The following is a 23943-nucleotide window of genomic DNA, read 5'->3' on the forward strand; positions in this document are numbered from 1 at the left end:
GGCCGTTGATCGCCCTAGTCTTTGTGGTGTGTCCTGCACTGTTGACTCTCATTGACCTGTGTCAGCTTTTTTCCAGGTGATTCAGCATGTTAAATCTGCACTTGAGACAGCGGAGCACGTCAGTGAATCAGATCACTCTGATTGGCAGTTCAGCACAGGGCACAAGAAGAGAAACGGAATTGAGGAAAGTAAACAAAGAACTAAAGTTGAGACGGAGCATGACCAAAACAAACTTGTTCCATAAGGTCAGATTATTTTTCTTGATCCAGTGAGCTCTTTAGCAGAAACGTTTCCTGATGGTTTGTGTTATTGTTTATTGGCACATGGTAAATGTGCTCTGTTCTTTCAACATTTAATGGTCTTGTAAATGTAAATGCCAGTTGGTTGACCAGCGTCATAACAGTCTTCCAGTTTCCCTTTTTGAAAGATGATTACAGACGACCACCGTCTACTAGTGTGAAGTTATTTCCTCTCAGGCAGGTGCAGAAGGTAACCAGGTATGCACTGGTTGGCTGTTGGCTGCGGTTTTTGTGCTGTGTTCATGTACAACTTTTTGGCTGAGACACAGGGACGTGACATGATGCAAGAGTCGGCTGTTGTTGCAGTAGTTCTTTGAAGTTGGTGTGATGTGTCTTGGCCTTAAGCATTTATTTTGCAGTAGCTAAACCACTGTGTGGGCAAGTTAGCTCTGTATCGCTGTCTGCCTAGATCTTTACTGTACCCTGTTCAAAGCTTATCATTTTCTACTGTTATGTTATTTCAATACTGTGTCTGTATTTTGCTTACAGTTCCAAGGTTTAACATCATAATCAGCACCACCTTTGTTGTGGAGTTTTTGAGAGTATTTAACCCTTTGGATAGGTCACAACATCAGCTAGAGAGAGCTACACAGAAGTCATACAGCGCCTGGTTTCATACACTTGTAGACCACTGCAGCGTGTGCACCTGTGTCCTCCTACAGACAAACCTGTCCATAAGAACATGGCTCCGTACCACTGTGAGAGATGAGATCCTCCTTAAAGGGAAATTACGGTTTATTTCAACCTGTCTCCTATCGTCCTAAATTTGGTTCAAGTGACTAGTGACATAAAAAATAATAGTTAGCATGTTAGCCGTTAGCCTAGATACAGCCAGGGCGCATAGTAGCGTCAGACCTGTTAAAACGTAAGTGAACGGGCAACCTTCAAGTGCAAAGTTAGTCCACTAAACAAGCTTTTTTTCCACAAAGACCGCCTCATATCGTTAGGATAAATGTCAGAGAACATATAGAAAACCACATGTAAACGTGTTGTCTTACCTTACCGGTGTGCTGCCATGTTTGTTTACCATCTAGCTCTGCTTTCCAAATCGCAGCCGAAATATATCTGGTGAGCTCTAGATAAAGCCCAGCTGGATACTACTCCAGGTGGAGGTGTCTCGTCCTCGGTCACATCCAGACCTTGAAAATAAGGCTGCAACCGGTCCCATTCCTTGCAACAGAGGCATTCCTCTTCTGTGGGCACTGGGGCACAGCATTCACAGGTACACCACCAATCTCCAGAGCTACGCAGCCTTGCAGCAGCCATTCCTCCTCTCTCGTCCTCTACCTGTTGCACCTCTCTCTCCTCCTCCTCCGTTCTTCAATTTCACGAAGCTCTTCATCAGTGTATTCTGGCTCAAATAAATAAGGGCGGCCATCAAACTCTGCAAAATCAAATTCCTCCTCCACAAAGTCGAAGTCTGGCAAAAAGTCAGCCATTATTCTATAAATCTTTCATAAAATAAATGAATGAACTTTTCAGGCTACTGTCCAGTTCTGCCTTCCAGCTGTTGCTGCTTGTTCTCATGAGATTTCAGGCACGCTATGAGATCGCTGCTTGTTCTCGCGATATTTCGGCCGCGCTTTGGAAAGCAGAGCTAAATGGTAAACAAACATGGCAGCACACCGGTAAGGTAAGACAACACGTTTACATGTCGTTTTCTATATGCTCTGTGACATTTATCCTAACCATATGAGGCGGTCTTTGTGGAAAAAAAGCTTGTTTAGTGGACTAACTTTGCACTTGAAGGTTGCCCGTTCACTTACGTTTTAACAGGTCTGACGCTACTATGCGCCCCGGCTGTATCTGGGCTAACAGCTAACATGCTAACTATTATTTTTATGTCACTAGTCACTTGAACCAAATTTAGGACGATAGGAGACAGGTTGAAATAAACCGAAATTTCCCTTTAAAGTACCTTTATTATGTGTGAGAGGAATCAAGAATATGTGTCAGTGACTGTTCAGAAAGCTGCATTGTTAGTGTGATGAAATGCGTCAGACCTGCTGAGAACACTTCAACATAGGTTGAATATGAACACACACACACACACACACACACACACACACACACACACACTCTCCCCTCTCTTTTCTTCCTTCTAACTGTGAATTTGCATAACAGGCCTCTCTTTGATGAAAAGTGTCACACTATGCATCAAAGAAATCACCTTGAGGACAACCTTCACCAACCATGGTCTTTTTTAGCACATGAAAAAAAGGGATTTTTCTTTTAAACGATGCCAGAGCAGCCTGTGAGCTTCCCTTCCTACTCCGTTTGAACCAAGTGAGTTCAGATAAGTTAGACTTACATGTGTGAGCCCAGCAGGGCCTGTAACAACACAGAAACATGTCCTTAGCAGGACACAACCGGCCTCAGCACGCAGACCACCAGAATGTGTCCTCCAGAAGACCTGAAGGTCAGACTGAACCTGAGTGAACCTTGTGGTGCTCTTAGACCCCTCTGTTCCGATAAAGTTAAAATCTTAATGCCCCGCTGTCTGTTTGCAATTTGTTGTTTAAAAAAAGACAAGAAGTGGGTTTAAAAAACAAAAAATTCCGTCCTCACTTCCCGTAGGTGCTGTGTGGTATTTGAGACATCAGCACACTATCAGCAATATTTTTTAGCGCTGCTCATCGTGGACTATATTGCTGTCATTGTTCATTTTAGTCAAAGCATACAGTTTGAAAACGAGGTGCAGCTCCAACTAGAAAACAATGTTTTGATGCATTGGATGTGCTGAATGTGCATATTAAGGCAGTACAGGAGGAGGTGCACATTAATAATCCTCCAGGACTGTAACATGCTCATGTTTAACCCAAACAATGTGTCATGTGACTGCAGTTGCTTCACATCCAGGTCGGAACACCTTCTCACCACAAACCAACCGCACCAGAGTTCGTTTGTAACCGGACTGAGACCACCTCTTCAAGAAGGTCTCGGTCCGGTTGTTTTGGTTCACACCTGCCCAAACAAACTGCACTGAGGGGGCAAATGAACCTGAGTTCGATCAGACTGAACCAAGCAGGGCAGGTGTGAAAGCACCCTAAGTAAAGATCACGTTATCTGCGATCAGTGCTTCATTGAGCACCAAGGATATATGTCACATAATGTTTTCCAGCTTATAGTTTACAAGAATCATCCAAAATGACAGGCCTGTAACAGACTATTGGATACTAGGGCATAAGAGGGGTATTTTCGTCCTCAGAATTTGCCTTTGTTGAGCTCCTGGAATGAAACAGGCTTTTTTATGGACCATTATTCAAAATTGCTGCAGAAATATGGACCACCAGGGATCAACTACCGAGTCCCTGTGGTTGAAGACCTCTTTGTATGTTTCTTAAGAGGAAACAGAAAAGCCATTTCCTATGGTTTTGCTCTTTCCCACTTTTCCTGCTCCTAACAGTCTAATCAACACACCTAATCTTCCATGATTTAAATAGAAGTGCAGCCTTCACATAATCCACACATAATTATGGTGCATAAATTCCTTCAGCTGCTGCGCGTTCATCACCTCTGGGAACATCTTTGCATTAATGGCAGCAGCCGTTTCTAACGGTCTTCCTGCAACATAATGAGCAGGTCCTTCGGTCAGATCTGAGGCAGGAAGTCTGTCGTTTGAAGGAGGAGGTCACACAGGAAGGACACATCCTTAAATATTAAAATCAGACTTCAACATCAAATCTAGCCATTGCTGTGCTGGCTTGATTTTTTATTTTATTATAATTATTTCTTAATTTAGTATGAACACTGTAAGAGATTCATCGAACCACTAGTCTTCACAGCTGTACAAACCATGTCTCTACAGAACTGTTTAAAGAAACATTTTCATGAACATCCTCGTTTTCATCATTTTAATTGTGGAGTTTGGTTTGTTTGTCTTTCGGTGTGGTTAAATGAGGGCATTTATTGCTAAATTTAAGTATTTTACAACAGCTGAATTTCTTACTTACCTCAGAAGATATGTAGCAATGCAGATAGTTTAGATGTATGCGTGAGGTAGAAAGTAGTCTCTGAGAGATCTGTGTTTTAAACTTGTTTTTTATGGATTATTCGGAGTAACCTGGACACAGGTTAAAAAATAGAGATTTTATCAACAACATATTTATGCAATGACAGAAACATGGCCAAGAAATGATGAGCTTGGACTGGATCAAAGCAGCTGTACAGGTTGGCGACTTTTAAATGAATGCCAACTCTTAAATGGACGCAGTTCTTGACCAGTGGGACAAATGCTTAGGCTACATCCACACTAATACATGTTGTTTGAAAATGCATAACTATTGCTACGTTTACGCCTTGCGTCGACACTACTTTGGTGTTTTGGAGCTGCTAAAATGGAGAGAGTTGAAAACACAGCTGACCCCGTTTTAGTTTGAAAAGTCCAGGGTTGCATTAGAGTCTGGATCAGTGTAGTCTCGCTCACCAGACCTTTCTCAAGAAAAGAAAGGTCTGGCTGGGCCGACTCTCACTTCAAGATTGGAGGAAAAAATGCCCCCGCTGCTTGTATTTCTTTCAAATTACAATCGTTCTGGGCGGTGCCACAGCAACAGTGCACTTGCAAAAATATTGCCAGGGGGAAACAGGTTTTGGTGTAACACGCCCACAAAAATATCGCCTACAGGACGTGAACCATGGCAGAAAAATGGCTACATCCCTGCAAGATCAAACACCGCAAAAGTTAGTAAAGGACGTGTTGACAACTGCTACACAACCGGAGGTGGTAGGGCGGGACTTCAGCGGGTGGCTCGTTCCGCCCAATGAGAGGCTGATCTATGCAGCGAATTTCTGCCCACTCAGACTAGGATCAGCGTAAAAGGAGACTTGAAAACATTGATGCAGTCACTGAAGTTTGCTTCCTGAAGTAGTCTTATTAGTCACAGTCGGTGAAGCCAAAACAGTACATAGTTAGGTCTACATAACTTTTGTGATTTTATCCTTCTATCCATACTCCATACCCATTGGCTTCCTTAGGCAATGGATAATGGGGATTGCCGCATTTACTTTTTCGGTAGTGACTTCCAATCTGTTCCAATGCCTTGACCACCCTATGCCAGGGCCACGCTGCCTGCGTTAGCAGTGCATGGCAACTACCTCATGCAACTGTTGTGGCTCACACACATGCTGTGTTAACATAGACAGTGTTGCTGCTGCAGAGCTGCCTGTTGCTATGAGTACTGTATGTTTACAATTAAAAGCCAGCATTTTTTTTACTTGTTGCCATCCCCATAGTATTTTCTGTAACTAAGCAACCAACCACCGAGTAGACAATTTGCTTCCTATTTACATCTGCATGTGCATGCCCAACGTAAGTAAATGGTCATGTGATATGTGTTTTCCGGTGTGTTAATATGGACTGAGATTATTTGTGAAACGGTGCTAAAACACCTCTGTTTATGGAGATTGATTTCATTTTCAATTTATTTTAAAATGAATCCATATTAGTGTGGATGTGGCCGGAGTTAGCTGCTCCTAGCAACTGCATTGTAAGAGATAAACAGCGCCAGCTATGAAAGGGAAAAGTGGTTGGTTTGTAGAAAACAAAACAAACCAACGAAAAAAACAGATTATCAGGCCACTGTTATGTAGCCCTAGCTAAAAACATCAGTACCAACAGTACCAGTCAAATATTTGGACACACTCTTCCATTAACTTGAATGAGACAGCCTGTCAAAACTTGTCTTACTGTAGACAGCAACACTCTACTTGACTAGACACTGCTACTGCTAACTAGAAAAATGTCTTTTGTAATTTGGATGAACTGACCCTTTAAAACTTTGTAAAGGAAACATTATGTTGGCTCCTGTGGTTTGAAAACAGACCAGTAGATGTCCTTGTCAGGAAAACACAGGTAGCGTTGGACATTTGAACAAATGACCACTGACATTGTTGAGCCGGAGACAATCTCAGTATTAAGTGACGGGGATCAGCACCGAGTTCTAATGATCTCTCCAAGGGAATCAGAGGCTTCCCCCGTGCTACACACCAACCACTGATGAGCAGTCAGAGGAGGTTATTAGTCTGCTGCGTGATCCACAGTGTCATTCCAGCTCAGTATCATTGAAAATATCCTGGAGAAAAAAAAGAGTGGGAAGCCTGTTGAAGAAATGCATCACCTCCCAACCATCAGGGTAAAGAGTCCAAACTGCACAGTAATCATCATGATTGTCATCTGTAATCACGCTGCGTATGTCACATTGTCATTTCGCCGGGTTCACACGTTCGCAATCACAAGCAGCTCCGTGCAATCACAGCACGCAGTCAGGATGAAAACACATGACATGGAATATACTGTTCCTTTCCTCAGTCTGTCCAGTGTCTCTGCCTCGTCCATTAATTCATGCCTAAGGCTATGCTCACGCTACAAAGCTCAGTGCTCAATACTCAAATCTAATATTTTTGTTTGGCTTTTCACATAATTTTTGTTAAAGTTGTCAATGTCAGATTCCATTTTTAACTGGTCACGGTCTTAAACTGACCCACATGCACAAAAGAACAGTGACAAAGACGTCACATGCAGCACGCCCTCGCACATAAGTAAATATGGAGGCTTCTAAAGTCTGAGTTCATTATTTAATTTTTTAAGTTGATGTACAGTGGAAATCAGGGAATTTGTGAGCAGATGATAACAAGGATGAGCCAGGGGTGGTGGGATCCTGACATGGCTTCAATGATTCAGTGAAGTAGTTTTCTAAGACTGCAGCCACGCTCTTCTGTTGCCCTATTCAGCCATTTATTTGGGTATGAATTCAAGCACAGACCGGTTACAGTTAGAGCTCTGATTCTCTGCCCGAGCCCGATCGGACCCGACCCACTGGGTTTGGGAATCAAAACATTGAAATCCCACATGTACAGTGAGAAAAACAAAATCGGCAAGAAAACTAACAAACAATATTTCCCACTTCTGTTCTTAGCCTGTCTGCACCATGAGACAGAAAAGTCTTTTTTTTAAATATTATAATGAACATTTGGGCAAAACTGTTCCGAAACCTACATCATTAATGTCAGTTCAGTTCATTCTTTGTCATGTCTCTGCGCCGGTGATAGCCATGGCCAGAGACATTATGTTTTTGGGTTGTCCATCCATCCGTCCCGTCCTTGTGAACACATATCTCAAGAACGCCTTAAGGGCAAATTTGGCACAAAGGTCCACAGGTGGACTCAATAATGAATTGATTTGTGATTGGTGGTAAAAGGTCAAAAGTCAAAGTCGCTGTGACCTTGTCTGTCTTGTTTCATGAACATGATATCCCAAGAACAGCTTGAGGGAAATTCTTCAAATTTGGCACAAATATTCACTTGGACTGGAAGATGAACTGATAAGACTTTGGTGGTCAGAGGTCAAGGTCTATGTGACCTTGCATCCATTCTCGTGAACACAGTATCTCAAGAACAGCATTAAACAGTTTCTTCAAATCTGGCACAAACATTGACTTGGACTCAGCGATGAACTGATTAGATGTTGGAGGTCAAAGGTCACTGTGATCTTGTCTGTTGCAAAATGCAATATCTCAAGAACACCTTAAGGGAATTGTCTAAAATTTGACACAAACGTCCACTTGGACTGAAGAAAAAACATATCAGAATTTTGTGGCTGAAGGTCAAAGGTCAAGGTAACTGTGATAAAATATCTTTGGCCATAACTCAAGAATTCCTTTGCTAATTATGACAAAACTTCACACAAATGTCCAACAGGATAAAATAATGTAGTGATGACATTTTATATCCAAAAGGTCAAAGGTCAGCTTCACTGTGACATCATAATGTTCTGCATAAAACACTTTTCTGGCCATTACTCACAGTCATATCTCAGGAACAGAAGGGAAGACATTTGATCAGATACTGAATTGGTGACACTAATCTTGGGTGCCCACCTTGAAACTCTGCTAATTGGGTAGAGCTTCTGTGCTGTCGCATGGACGGTAGGAGTGAAGCGTTGATATTTTCACAGACATGGATGTATACTTTAAGAGAAATTTGATTGGTGCATGAAGGCATACAACTGTGGAGCGGTAATTCTAGATTCCTTCAGTTTTGGTCGATGTAAAATTGGTCTTAAATTTTATTCGAAGTGGCATTGGAAAAGTCTTAAATGTGACTTGTGTTAAGGTAGAACTCTGTGAATGAAGACCAGAAAAGGGGAATGGGATTGCAGTGATTTTAAGTTAGGTGACGTTTCAGTATTATAAACAGAGTTATGTTTAATATACTGACCAAATAACTAGTTTCCGTGGATGTTGCATGTAATTTAAAAACATTGTGATTATGGGGAAATGTATATTTTGTGTTACATATTTTTTTTTTTTAACCGTAAAACCAAAAATATGAGACAAAATAGGACAAAGGTTTTGTAGAGTTGCAGAGTTGGTGCAAATGGTGCTGTTCAGTTCAGCTGCACTTTGAATAGAGACACCCTGTAAATGTCAGGTGGGCATTAGTTCTGATGATGTTGCCACAGTTGTCTGACCCCCCCCCCCCCTTTGATCAGCTCAGCATCACTGCAGTCCAGCAGCATCCGTTCAAACAAAATGTCCATCAGCAGAGTTGGGGTTTGTCAGTTTAATTGCGTGACTCAGCGCTCGGCACAAAACCACAGTTTGACGTCGGCCTCTGAGGGAATAACTGCTCCAGAGGAAGAACTGTCTCTGTTTTTTGTTTTCTTTTTTTTCTTTCTCCTGGACGGACAGACACAAATTTGCTTCAGAAAATGTTGCCAACCACAGCCGTGGTCACTTTGCCCCTGCAGTGGTGTGTTGTGGGCTTTCTAATCGAGCCTCGGTGGACCCGGTGGGAAGCCGCGGTCAAGGGCGTTTGATTCTGTTAATTGCTTCTCAGGGAGGACGGACGTGGTCGGAGTGCAGAAACCAGAGGTGGAGGCTCAGAGAACCAAGAAAAGCTCTCCTTCTTTCACAATTAAATGCTTGCTTGTGTTGTTCAACAACACACACACACACACACACTCACACACGCTGTGTTGTGTTTTAGCCACCTTGAAAACGACTTTGACCTCTTTTTTGTTCTTCATTCCCTTCATCACTGACGTCACACATCTCAGCCTCTCTGCACCTTTTCTTTATTTAACTTCTTCAGAGCTACTTAATTAGATTCACATATTTACACATGAAATTTTCTAAATAGAATAATGAAATAATCCTCTTGAAATTACTTTGAGGGATTGTTGAGAGATGAAAAATGAGAGGAGAGAAATGCAACACAGAATCTCTGCCTGCTTTAAACCAGAGACAGTCCAGAAATAAGACGGCACATTTTAAAATCATTTCCTTGTCTGTTGAGCGTGGGCTTCTCCAGTGTACTGCTGCTTTAGGAGACTAGTGGCAGGTCCTAAGTCTCTTCACTCCAATCGCAGAAATGAACAGCACAAATCATTTTGCCCCATAGTCAAAGGAAGTAAATATTGAACCCATTTTTCACAAGCCATGTATCCCCCAAACATTCAGACACTAATCTCTGCAAACGGATATGAATAAGAAGACCTTTATTTGTCATTATATGAGCAAGCATACAACAAGATTGCAAACTCCCTGTGCAATATATATATATATATATATAAATATATATATATATATATATATATATATATATATATATATATATATATACATATACATATATATATATATATGTATATATAAGTCACTATAACACAATAGCTCTTACATAACACTTGCTGTCAGAGCATGTGCACCAAATCTGGGGAAGTTCTGTCCACCAGGCACTGTGGTGTTTGTGGAGCCCCCGATGGGTTGGGTCTTCTCCAACATGTACGTACAATATCCACCAAGATTTATGATGATGAGACAGATCGCTAATGAGTCACAGTCAGTTAACTGCTAAGTCCCACTCTTTGTGAAGACCTTGATTGACGGCGGCCATGTTTTCCGTCCAGTCTTGGGGTCATATTCTTGGGAAGCATTTAACATCATTTCCAGTTAATGGGGTAAGTTTCATGTTTTTAGCTCATTCCAGCTCGGGGCAATTTGAGCCGAGGCTGCTGATGACAAATAATAATAATAAACCGGCACAAACTCAATATAGCGCCTGCCCCCTCAGGGCATGAACTCTAATTAAAAGTGAAATTAAAAGTTAATTTCAGCACTAAATGTAGGATATAATTTGGTCCAAGTTTATCCAGCACAAAATACTTGGCTCTTGCATGTTTGTAAACTCCTAAAACAATAAAGGTTACAGTTATTAATATTCAATCACCACCGCTTCCAAATATTCAAAGCCATGGCAGCTTTTTTTTATAGCTGCACCGTTACATTATATTTGACATTTCTACATATGTCGTGCGTAATTTCTACCTATTGCCTTTGATTCATTACAACATGTGGTAAATGAAGCCTGCAGGATCCTCTCTACAGTTTAAATGAACTGTGTTCTTTAGTCCTCAGGAAGAGTTTAACACTTAACACTTACAGTATTTTCTTCATCAGAAGCAATCTTCAGCTTCACTGAGTTATTTTTGGCCACTTCGTTAAATGGCACCAACCCAGCTTCTATTATAGGACAGATTTTTATTTTTTATCTCTGATGTCCGTGTTTTTAACAAGCAATAAGCATTTAATTTCCCCTGAACCGCCTGTGTGGGCCGACAGTAATTGCATTGTTTCCCTCCTGAGACCCGACTGCCTACAGTCCATCTGTGACCAGGCTTATTGCAGCGGAAGTGATTTACTATTGCATTATTTTATCAATATAACACAAAACGGGAGGCCAGCTTGGTCGCCTGCCAGAACTGTGGATTCTTGCCAACTGCAGGAAATGACAAACTTGTACACAAGACATTGTGTCTTGTATGTAGAGCTGCAGGATCAGCGAGGCTGCAGTGGAACAGATATGGGAAGCTAATAGAGACTGTTTCCAGAAAAGACAGCACGGGTCATTTGTTCAAATCCCTAAATAGGCCCATATTTACATTTTGTTTACAAATGACCTCCTGTAGTCTTGTGAATAATGATTGTCCTTCCTCAGAAGCAGAGGTTTAAGTGGTGGTAATTTGTTGAGACCGCTGTTAGCATCCATGTCTTCTTGCATCAGTCAAGATTATTTATTGTAAACATACAGTAACTTCAGTCTTTTCCGATCTGCTGTCTTTATTGTCAAGTTTCGGTGAAGTTTGGCAACTAGAACTACTTGACAAGGTCAAGCGAACACTGAATCCTTTTATGCCTCAGTGCCGGCGATAGCAGTGGCTATCGGGTTGTCCCTATGTACATCACATCCTTGTAAACATGGTATCTCAAGAACGCCTCGAGGATATTTCTTCTAGTTTGGCGCAAATGTTTATTTGAAGTGATCAGATTTTGGTGGTCAGAGGTCAAAGGTCAAGGTCACTGTAACCTTGTCTGTCTCATTCTTGTGAATGCGCTATCTCAAAACACCTTGAGGGAATTCCTTCAAATTTGGCACAAACGTTCACTTGGACTAAGGATGAACTAGTTCGATTTTGGTGGTCATGGATCAAAAATCAAGGTCACTGTGACTCTGCATCCATCTCATTCTCGTGAACGCAATATCTCAAGAACAGCTTGGGGGATTTTAAATGTGGCACAAACGTCCACTTGGACTGAAGAATAAACTGATTAGAATTTTATGGTCGAAGGTCAAAGTGAGTGTGACCTCACAAAATATGTTTTTGGCCATAACTCAAGAATTCATGTGCTTATTATGACAAAACCTCCCATAATGTCTAACAGGATAAAATAGTGAAGTGATGACATTTCATATCCAAGAGGTCAAAGGTCAGCTTCACTGTGACATCATTATAAACATTCTGACCATTAATTAACGTCATATCTCAGGAACAGAAGGGGAGACATTTGGTCAGATACTTAATTGGTGACTCTCCTCTCGGGTGTCCACCTTGAAACTGTGCTGACTGTATAGATCTGGTGCGCGGAGGCATACAACCACGAGGCAGTAATTCTAGTTTGTTAAAATCATTTGGTCAGATAATAAAACCATGTCACCACAAGGTCCATTAGTATCCGTTCTGGTCGTTCTTCTGGTCCTTGAAGTGAGATTTTGTCAATGATTGTTTGAGAATGTTTGAGGATTATTTATTATCTTTTATCTGAGTTGTTGATCTTGTTACTTAATACACTGTAAATTGTTTAGGACAATATAATCACATTGCATCAGACTGATCTGTTATAAATACTAACGAAGACACTTGGGGCGGCCCTACAGTACCATACACAGTGAGCACTCTGATTTAACACCTCAACTCTCTGCTCAAGCTTCATTTAACTTAAACTTCAGGCTTTTTGTCAGCTAGCAATTAAAGACAGTCATATTACAGAGATGTAGGCCATTGGCCATGAAAAGACTTATTTTTGACTGCTCTGGGTTCCACAGTCTGATGTTGGTTACTACAAATTGAGAGCCTGGCCTTTATTCATGGAGCACCTGTCCATTCACATGAGGAGCACAGTAAGTCCTGTGGATCCAAGCGGAATGTTGCTTACCTCTGAAGAGACCTTATGACGCCACCCCCAGGTCAAATGAACAAAGGCTTGTCCATTTCTTTCCAACTGCAGTTTAAACATTCATGGAGAATGTCCCTGAGGCTGTGTTAGGATGGCTGCAAGCTATGCTACGCTAGCACCTTTAGCACAGAGGTTAATTGCCTGCTCCAAGCCCAGAACATGTTGGAATACAAAGACATTTATTTCTTAAGACAGTTCTTGCACTATTATTTCAAATATTCACTTTGAAAACCTCATGGGAGAGTTGTCAGTTTGCTACTGGACACTTTGAAGCCTGCTTAACCCTACCTGATATCAGACAGAATTGATGACTCGTCACTCTGCATTTCCATCTTCAGTTTGACATTGCATTCACTCTAACATATGTCTGTGGGGAGGGCGATTCAATTCTTCATAACCCATCACTAGGGAACAACACATCCACCTGAATCTGAAGTCATTTTAAGTCCACGCTAACATGTAGTCATGCCCACAATACCTGATTTGCTGGGTAATAAGAGTGAAGCAGAGTGAAGAAAACAAACTACAATGTCGGGCGATATTGAGAGAATTTGTTGATTTAACATGTACAACCTTGATAGTAGCGCCTGTCTTGTCTGTGACGCTTGCTGTTGTTGTTTTTACCACTCATTGGTTCTGGCACAACGCTTGACAAAAGTAGGACAACAGTATTAGTGCCCACAATAGCGCTGATTGGCTAATTGAGTCCAACTGCGGCGCTCATTGATTGTTTTTAACTTTAACCGAGAAACTGTATTTCACGTCACAATGACAGATAAATCAATCAACTCAAATAAGTAGACTGGGTGGATTCAAAAGGTCTGGGCCCAGGAACCCATTAACCTACATTTCATATAAATTACTTTGAAAAACATTTAATTTTAATGCATTGCGCATTTTATGCAACAGATGGGCTCTGGTATCAGCAGATGTCCACGTTCTGGCATCAGAACTTGGATCAGTGCATCTCTAATAAAAGGATTCTTCAAACAATACTTAAACAACTAGTCCATACCCATTGAGTACAGCATACCATACCATGACTTAGTCATACCAAACATTAGAAAACAACACCAACATTGGTCCACAGGGGGAGCCACAGCGATCGGTGGCATTTTAGCCATTTTGAAGCATTTTTCTGTTGTTATAGCGCCACCCAGTTGCCAATTAGAGTTAAATTTCTCCAGTCACCTTGAGGCGTCCTGTTCTACATATCTACCAAGTTTAGTAAAAATCCATATGGCGGTTAGGCCTAGATAAGAAATGAGCTCTCTAGCGCCCCCATTTTGTTTGATGGGCTCAATAATGGAGGGGTCCCCTCAGATTATGTGTGGTCATATGCCTACAAAGTTGCGTGGTGATGGGTGAAACCCTTGAGATGTTCTACACCTTTATGTGATGAGCCACGCCCTCCGCAATATTCATTGCCTTATAGAAGCTCAGTTTTAGGAAGTTTTCCAACTTTTGCCAAGAGGGAACTTTAGATATTGGTCCCTAGATTATGTTCACCCAGTTTCATGCAGATCGCTCAAACTTCCTAGGAAGAGATCCATTTGAAGGGTTTTTCAAAAAATTCAAAATGGTGGAAAATCTATATAAGCGGAAGTTATGGGTTCTTGAGGCAAATGTGTTCCTCATGAGGAGAGGCATCTCTGTGCAAAGTTTCATGTCTCTACGACATACGGGGCATGAGATATGCCCATTCAAAGTTTGACATTTCAGTCGGTTGCTATAGCGCCCCCCTTTGGCCAATTGATGTAATATTGCTTCATTGGCATCCTCCCATGACCCTCTACCACTGTGCCAAATTTCACATGGATTGACCAAGTCAGTGAGGAGAAAAACGTGGAACACACACACACACACACACACACACACACACACACACACACACACACAGTTTTCATCATTATACTGTACCAGATAAGAACTCTATCATAGTCTTAACCATGAGCTGAACTGACTGAAAAATGTACCTGGAAAAATAAAACCAGCCTGCCTTTCTTCTTCGGGTCAGATTTACATACTAGGCTCCTAATACCCGAAGTGTGACTGATAACTCCAGGTTTGGGATTATATTGCGTTGTTTGCTCCATATTTTTTGCAGTGTGCAGCTCTCCCCTCATCTGCTTTAGTCCATCAAGATGCTTATTTAGTTTCTACTGACTGTCCACCCCCTCGCTGTCTTTCTCCCTCTCCATTTTCTTGATGCTTTCATCTTTGTGTTCTTCATTTGATTCCACTGTCTTGTTCAAACCTCCTCTTCATCCCCATTGTCTCAAACCTCCTACAGTACATCTTATTAATCAGGCTTAATACTGTTGGTTTCTGGAATCAGAATTCTTCTTAAAGCAGCAGCAGCAGCAGCAGCAGCAGCAGCAGCAGCAGCCTGAAACCCTTTCTCTCACTGGCTCTTATCAGCAGCTTCCAGATTTAAAATAATACCTAATTTCAACCTAAAGATATGCTGCTCAGAAGCCCCTTCTTTTTTCTTTATCAGGTAGTAAACAAAATGTTTGTGAAGGTGATGATGATCTTCATTAAGAATGTTTTTTTTCAGGATCTGAGCTTTCAAAGCCTGGTCAGTTGTAAAGAGAATGTTTGAACTGCAACACCAGGACGCACTCAATTATTCATCATAAAACTGTGAAAGAAGAAGCTCTTACCTTTTGTCAGGTTTTATTTGCAGTTCAGTTTTAGTTTTATTAGGAACAGTGTCTTGGTTCAGAGACTCTTCTCATGTTTTATTGTGAACCATCAAAGATCTCCATGTTGACACATTGTGCCCAATAAACTTGTGATTAAGATTAAAGTGGACAGGCTGTGAGCTCTTCAGATGTTCCTTTAGCCTGACTGCCTGTCTTCTTTTAAACTGTGAGGAGGTTTCATTGTATCATGACGAGTGTATTTGAAAAAGTTATCTGTAATATTGCGTTCCAGCCATGTAAAACAATAGAAAATAACAACATTAACTTAAAGTTCATGGTAAATAGAGTTTTTGTGCAAATGTTAAGGCAGACTTAAGCAGCAAAGAATGTTGGGCTTCCGTCTCATTCTTGACAAGGTGATATCTCTGAATTATCCATGTTTTCACAGACATGGATGTAAACTCCATTGCTTAAAATTGTCCACTTTCACCTTCTCTCTACCTCTCTCTGTCTGTCTCTGAACACAAGCACAGCTTGGAGAACAATGTGGCGTTCATCTCAGTCCTCAGTCCTGACAACTGTGTGGCTGTAATGACTGTTTGCAGTTTGCGGGTCAGGCAGTTTATTAACCTGTATTTCATCTGTTTGTGTTGCATTATCTTACTATATAATGACGAAAACTCGAAAAACTGACTTGGTCAATCCATGTGAAATTTGGCACAGTGGTAGAGGGTCATGGGAGGATGCCAATGAAGCAATATTACATCAATTGGCCAAAGGGGGGCGCTATAGCAACCCATTGAAATGTCAAACTTTGAATGGGCATATCTCATGCCCCGTATGTGGTAGAGACATGAAACTTTGCACAGAGATGCCTCTCCTCATGAGGAACACATTTGCCTCAAGAACCCATAACTTCCGCTTATATAGATTTTCCACCATTTTGAATTTTTTGAAAAACACTTCAAATGGATCTCTTCCTAGGAAGTTTGAGCCATCTGCATGAAACTGGGTGAACATAATCTAGGGAGCAATATCTAAAGTTCCCTCTTGGCAAAAGTTGGAAAACTTACTGAAACTGAGCTTCTATAAGGCAATGAATATTGCGGAGGGCGTGGCTCATCACATAAAGGTGTATAACATCTCAAGGGTTTCACCCATCACCACGCAACTTTGTAGGCATATGAGCACACATAATCTGAGGGGACCCCTCCATTATTGACCCCATCAAACAAAATGGGGGCGCTAGAGAGCTCATTTCTTATCTAGGCCTAACCGCCATATGGATTTTTACTAAACTTGGTAGATATGTAGAACAGGACGCCTCAAGGTGACTGGAGAAATTTAACTCTAATTGGCAACTGGGTGGCGCTATAACAACAGAAAAATGCTTCAAAATGGCTAAATGCAACCGATCACTGTGGCTCCCCCTGTGGACCAGTGTGTTTTTTTTTCTGATTTTTGGTATGACTAAAGCCCTTTTCACACAGCGCAGACCTCCGCCGACAAACCCATTCATTGTGTATGTGCTACTGCTGTGCAAGCGCGCACTGCTCTGCCACCAAGCTGAGCGATGTGCGAGAAGGCGCATGCCGTGGCATCTGCGCGCCGCCAGCCTGCGCTCGAATTGAATTTTTTTTAATTTCACTGCAACGCGCTGTGACGACACCTTGGAGCGTCCAGTAGCAGAGAAGAGCCTAAGTAGACCTGGAAGCGGTCACCATGGAGCTGTAGCTCCTGAACGAGCCTGTACTCCCCCAAATCCTGTCTTGCGTGCCTTGCTCTCCGCTTGCTCTGCGTCCTACCCCGCGGTGGGCGCCGCAAAAATCACACTCTGTGTGAAAGAGGCTTTAGTCATGGTATGGTATGCTGTACTCAGTGGGTATGGACTAGTATCTACTATTGATGCTACTGTATTTGACGGCTTGTTTGGTATTCACTTCCTGCAAAAGTCCCTCCACTTCAAAACAGAAATCTATGTTTATGATTGGAGTCCAGTGCTTCATCCCCCTCAGACTTTCGGTTGGGCACTCTTGACTTAAATCAACTTCTTTTTCTTCAGTTTCTGTGTGTGCGCATGACTCTGCAGTCTCACACCCTGTTTTGGGGATTTGGTGGGCATTTACCTTTGCTAACTAGGATCAACTGGCACTCGCTTCATCTTACGAGCACGTTGTGAATGAGTCGTAGACTTTTCCTACGATCTTTCTTGAGAACAAATTTGAGAGAAAACTTAAGGAAAATGTTAGTGAATGAGCAGGGTTTGGTTTTCAGGATCCTATTTCATGCACACAGCTCAGACTCACCTTATCACAGGTTGTCTGTCCATTAATCCATCCACTTTGTGCTCTTCAGGATAGAAGAAAAACAGTATGATTAGTTCCAGAGCCTTGTTTAAATAAGACACATAGTGCTGAAACAGTGACTCGATCAATTAGTTCATCCTCAGAGACTTTTTTGACACAAGCTTTATTGATTCATTAACCATCATGCATCATTCATCCAATAAAACGCAGGCTCCAGCTTCTCTGAATTGCAGCTTTCTCACAATATAAACTACTTGATACTAGATAATGTTTTTTGCTCTCACATTTTTTGCAGTGTTGCTATCTCCTGATGTAGAGTGATTGACTACACACACACACACACACACACACACACACACACACACTGATTGAGGCTGGTCGATACTCTTTCATTTGATTTCTCCCTTTTTTCAGCTGCTCTGATTGATTTCTTTTCAGTCTCTCCTCCATCTTTAGTCCTTCAGTCTTCACTCGTTCTCTTTCTCTCCATCTATCTCTCTCATATCCTGAAGCTTTCACTTTTCTCTTTCTTTTCTTCCTCTAAATGTTATTGCACTCCCTCATCCTCCTCTCTCTTCACAGACTCTGTGTGTGTGTGTGTGTGTGTGTGTGTGTGTGTGTGTGTGTGTGTGTGTGATATGAAGAATTGATTCTTGGCCTGTAGTCTCACATGCACACTCGCTAAGCTTCGTATATTTTTTCCTCCTTTCAGTCCTTTATTACCTGAAGAATATTGTCATTTTTTGGATACACTGACAAACACAACACTGTTCAAGCTTAAATTCACCTCCTCAAGCTTTTTATTTCTTTTCCAAACACTGTCTTCTGTCTTTGTCCTGCTGCTCAGGAAATGATGCCAGCCTGACTCTGTCAGTTTTTCATGTGGATTCGCTTTCTAAACCGTCTCTCTCTGTGTGACAGGGCGGGGCACCCCAGCACACCTTCAGGGGCAGTTCAGGATGGCGAGGAAAATCCGGCAGCGCTGGCAGAGAGCTGCTTCAGGGAGCTGCTGGGCAGGGCGGCCTACGGCAACATGAACAACGCTGTCCGACCTGTGTTGGTGTAAGTACCTGAATGTAATGTGGTCTAAATGTATCTGTGTCAAAAAGTGTGGAACGACATGAAAGCAGATTTGATGATATCAACATTTTTGTGTGACAAAATCACCATATTTGGTGTTCAGATCAGTTAAAGAACCGTTTTTAGTCCGTTTACTATGAACAGATTGTACAGCTGGCCTTTTTCTATATCATGTTGCTGTTTCACACTTTTGAAAGCCCTTTACCTGCTTTTCAGACAGCTGTTTGTTTCCAGGAGTTACCACATGATAAAGAAGTCTATCAGCAGACTCTTGAACATATTGTTTATATTTCCTGTGCTTACCTCTGTTTATGTATAGGCCCGTTTAATACCAGGGTTTGGTACCCATCCTTACTAACACCTGCTAACATCTGGCTTTTGTATGTAATGGGGAAGGTTACAACTGGCATTTACACCCAGGTCAAATAACTCTGCAGTAGTCACTGGTATTTATCGGCTCCAGCTCCGATGGATGATTGTTATACAACACCCTGGTGAACACCCTAATTTAAGCCCCTTTACTGGGGAGATGCAATGACTTTGCACCACAAAATACCTTCCGTCGCCGCCCAAGCATAGCTTAAACATAGTTCTCAATTAGTCTGCACTGAGTTTGAAAGGACAGACTCAATAAGTAAGGGATATATAAAGAGAAGTACTGTAAAACTATCAATGAAACGCCCAGTGTTTTACTAGCCCAGTGTGGCTACACATTTTGACAAATAAACACCTGTCTCAAATAGACGCCTGGTAAAGCAGTTCATTTTTTTCTGGAAGTTCTTCGGATGTATGAAACCGGGTTGTTGGCTACCTCAAATTATGTGTCCATTTCTCCATTACCCTATAATTTATTTATATTCCTGCTGTGTCAGTATGCTGGGAGCCGTAATCCTCAAGCACCATAACTCACTTTCTCTCTCTCTGATGTGCTGTCTGTCGGAGTTAGATCAAATGAAAGATTCAAAATTGATATATTATCTGAAACCTAACCTTTATACAGCTAATATTCATACTGGTTTAAATAAACAGTTTAATTGTATTTCCTGATATTTGCTGAGCAACAGCTTGGTGTAAAAGGAATTAAAAGCCTGTCCCAAATATAGGCCTGTTGAGTTCAGTGATTTAGGCAAATAATAGCCCAGGCTATTAACTGAAATTTACAGTAACCATTGGAACATTTTTACAGGCCTCCATGCTGCTTTCTACTTTTTCTAATGTTTTCCGGCCTGACTGTGACATCGAATGTGACACACTGTTTAAAAACAACAAGGCTTGCTCGTCTGCTGCTCCAGTCAGCTGGTAATATAGACTGTTTTCACCGGGTTTTCACGTTTCAAGACGCTGGGAACACACGCTTATTCTGGTGGAAAAGGGACGTAAGATCAACCGTCTCCTCACTGTGCAGAAACACTGCAGCACTCAGATTCATAACCTGCTTTATTACATGCTGGAGTCATGACACAGATAGCAGGAGAGATGACAGGACAGCAAATAAACCTGTCGTCCAATATCTCACACACACACACACACACACACACACAAGTAGGTAGACACAATAACACACTTGTGTTCTTCTTCTTCCGCTTACATTTATTTTCTCATGTACACTACCTGCTCTGACTCTGTCACAAACACACACACACACACACACACACACACACACACCCTCCTCAGTGCGGACTCCCAGCACACAGAGGAAATTAAATGAGCTCTCTTATCACGCGGGCAGCTGCTGTGTGAACGTGGCACACCGTCGCCGCCCGGTGACTGCCTCTCTCCCTCCTGGGATTTCAATATCCCCGTCACTCCTCCTATTGGCCGCTCTGCCCCGCCACTCGGCACGCTTCGCATAAATTGGACAATTACCGAGCGAACGGCCGAGCCCCGCTGAGATTTCCTCTGTCACAGCCTGTTTCCGCTCCGCTGAGCTGCTCTGAGTGCAGGCTTCACCTCAGTCCTTTTATCCCCAGCAGTTTCAGGAGGACAGGCTCATGGAGATATTTAAATTAGTGGGTTTTTGTATTTAGTATTTTTAGCCGCGGTAGCAGTGTGGCTCCAGGGACGGTGTTGTCACTCAGTTAGTTAGTATGCAGGTCAAACTGTGTGTTTTGACTGAAAATTCTCAACATGTATCAGTAAATTTGGCAGAGACTTCAGAGGATGTGTCAGTGATCACTTGGTTCACAACAGGATCCGTCCAAAATGAAAAGGTTTATTTCCTTCAACTCAAAGATATTCCTTGAGAATTATGTTAACATGGCACGCTAGAGTGTACACTACAACACTGAATTGCAAATTGGTGGTATGTCACCATGCTAACTTTATCCATGGTGACGTGTTAAATGAAACAAATACAAACATAAACATGCTAAACATGTTCAGAGTAAGGGATGCCACTGGTTAAGAGGTCATGGGTTAACTGCTGAGAATGTTTTTGACCAGTTACGCATGTCAGACTATAGGTTAGCCTCATTTTGCTACTTTACAGTTTACCTCACCGTGCACCAACCAGATCTGGGAGGAGCTAGCAGTGCAGCTTCTTCAGTGATTACAACGAGTAACACTGCAGTTACCAAACAGTTTTGCTGGCGAAACGTGGTGCCCATGTTCTGGTCTCCCCCAGGTCACCCTAGTAGTTAAGTGGCTCAGTTTTGAGTTGCAAACCTCCTTTAGCATTGTTAGCTCTGTTAGCAGCGTCAACTAAGCAGCATCCTCCCAGGCTGTAAAATGAAGCCAACACGGAAGTGCCAAAAAAACTCTTCTTCCGAACTTGAGGCTTTGAAACAGGAGTCCACAACCCAGTTGGTGACGCCATGCTGCCTATGTCCATTATTTTTACAGTCTATGGTGTCAGCAGGGCTAGCAGTGCTAACATGGTTAACAATGCTAAAGGGGTTTTGTGGTTCAAAATGAAGCAGGTTACTCACCTGGGGGAGACCAGAGGGACCCCATTATCAGTAGCAATAGACAGCGTTACCAGAGGTAATTGCAAACGAGCTACGCCACAAACTGGTTAAGTCTAGCTAACCATGAAAGACTGCAGGGTGGGCAGTGGGAACTATGTTTGCGCATGTTAATGCAGTTAGCTGTCTTTTAACAACGCCAACAGAAAATGAAATACAAGGGAAGACGTTTACATCATAAAACATTAAAGTTTCACCTCTAAATGGGCGGTGCCAGAGATATTGGATAAAGCGAGATACCCCACTCAGCTCACTTCCTGATTCAGTGACGTCAGCGCCACGCCCCCGTAGGAGACTTGCAGCAGCTCTGAATGTATTGTCGTCAATGAGGAAAATGAACGTGATCACAGTTTACAGTCAATTCTTTCGCCCTATAGTCACTAAAGTAAATATTGGGTTCATTTTCCACAAGCCACACATCTTACCAACATTCTGACACTAAAGCTGCATTTTTCATCTGCACAGATCAAGAGAAAGTTAACTTTGTTTGAGCCCTGTCCGTCTCAGAAAACAAGTTCTCGTGAGATCTCGTGATCTTGACAAACAGGCAGTAAAATCACAGTTAGCTTAAAAACAGTTATTTACCGCTAGTAATAAATAAAAAATGCCCAAGCTTTGTGCAGCAATAGGCTGCAATAATAGGAAGAATGTCTTTTCATTCTCACTGGTTGAGGGAGAACAGGCTCTGATTGGAGGGAGAGCTAACCACGCCCACTTAGGACACAGGAAGAGTAACCGTTTTCTTAACATTGAATAAGCCTACGGTGGGGTATCTCCTTTATCCAATATCTCTGGATAATGCAAAATGCAGTCCCAAAGCTCTCTGAGTCAATGGAGAGGAAAAAGGAAAGGTCTCTTGTATTTCATGTTGTTTTGTGTTTTTCCTTTTTTCTTGTTTTTCCTTAAACATTAGCAAGTTAGTTAATTGTTAATGGGTGCGTGGCTGTTAAGAGCAAAATAAATCAGAACTGACATCCCTAGTTCAGAGGCTAAGGCCGGGCTCACAGTGGAAGTGGAAGCACCATGGAGCTCTGCCCGCTTGCTGTCAGTGCCCATGTTAACCTATTGGGCTTTTCACACTGAACAGGGCGCGGCACCGAGCGCTCAGGCCAGCTCACAATCTGCAGTGATAGTTTTGGCGCCTGGTCTGTTTTTCCACGAGCGAATCTGGCACGAAAACACCCTGAAAATATAAACGACATTAAATTTGATATAAATGATCTGGCTTTGATAAATGACAGAATATGTATCAAAGAGCGAGAGAGATGAGCACACACGCACCAATGCAGTCACACACAATCGCACTAACAGAGATAACAACACACAGACACAAGCAGACAGAGGCAGAGCTCTACATGTTTAGCACTCTAAACATCACGTGCTAAGTGTCTTAGCATATAGACATGCTGATTATTACCTGTGAGTGTTACCTATTAATGTGATTATAAGCATGTTTAAAATTCAACAAGTGTTAAATGCATTGTAATTTGTTAACACCTGCCTCCTAGCGCTATAATAGGAGTAAACACCTGATACTGCTGTAGGAGCAGTTAATATGAATCATGTCTGCTAATGAAGTATGTCTTAATGCTACACATTATATTTAATTTGCTAAAAGACAATACTCCTGGCATGCTTACACACTACAAAGCTAAATGATACATGCTTAATATCATGCTAAAATGTATGTTAACACCCCAGCTGAAGGTTTGATTACAAACTAACGTATTAGCACGTTTGCAAAAAGAGTCTGAGCTCATGATGTACTTTTTGTATTTGGTAGATTTGACTACAGTCACACACTGAGCACTGTCTTCTGTCTTTACATATCCATTTTATAGCACTGTGAGCTACCTGACATCTCTGAAAGAAGAATAAAATGTTGATCATTGTGCGTACACTTTGGCAGTTAGATGTTGTAAGATGTTAGATCAGTCTAAACCCCGATGCTACAGTCTGCAGCTGTGCCATCTCCTCTCTTTGTGCTGCTGAGTTAATGTAAAGAAGAGGTTCCCCCCCTGTGCTTTGAATTATGATTGATTTTCTTTTCTTCTTTTTATACTAAAGATATTTTTTTAAATTTTTTTAATTTTATATACTTTATTAATCCCCGAGGGGAAATTCAATTTTTCACT

General features: G+C 41.9%; 1 protein-coding gene across 3 annotated transcripts in view; it reads left to right on the forward strand.

The window, feature by feature from the left end:
• efr3a (EFR3 homolog A (S. cerevisiae)) overlaps window positions 1-23943 on the forward strand; it is a 578128-nt gene that overhangs the window by 494793 nt on the left and 59392 nt on the right. For all 3 annotated transcript variants that reach the window (XM_049598484.1, XM_049598483.1, XM_049598485.1), the window contains exon 8: window positions 18687-18827. In XM_049598484.1, the coding sequence (XP_049454441.1) occupies window positions 18687-18827 (141 nt within the window). The remainder of the gene's footprint in view (window positions 1-18686; window positions 18828-23943) is intronic.

Source organism: Epinephelus fuscoguttatus, linkage group LG15 (assembly GCF_011397635.1).
Source record: "Epinephelus fuscoguttatus linkage group LG15, E.fuscoguttatus.final_Chr_v1".
Classification (NCBI taxonomy): domain Eukaryota; kingdom Metazoa; phylum Chordata; class Actinopteri; order Perciformes; family Serranidae; genus Epinephelus; species Epinephelus fuscoguttatus.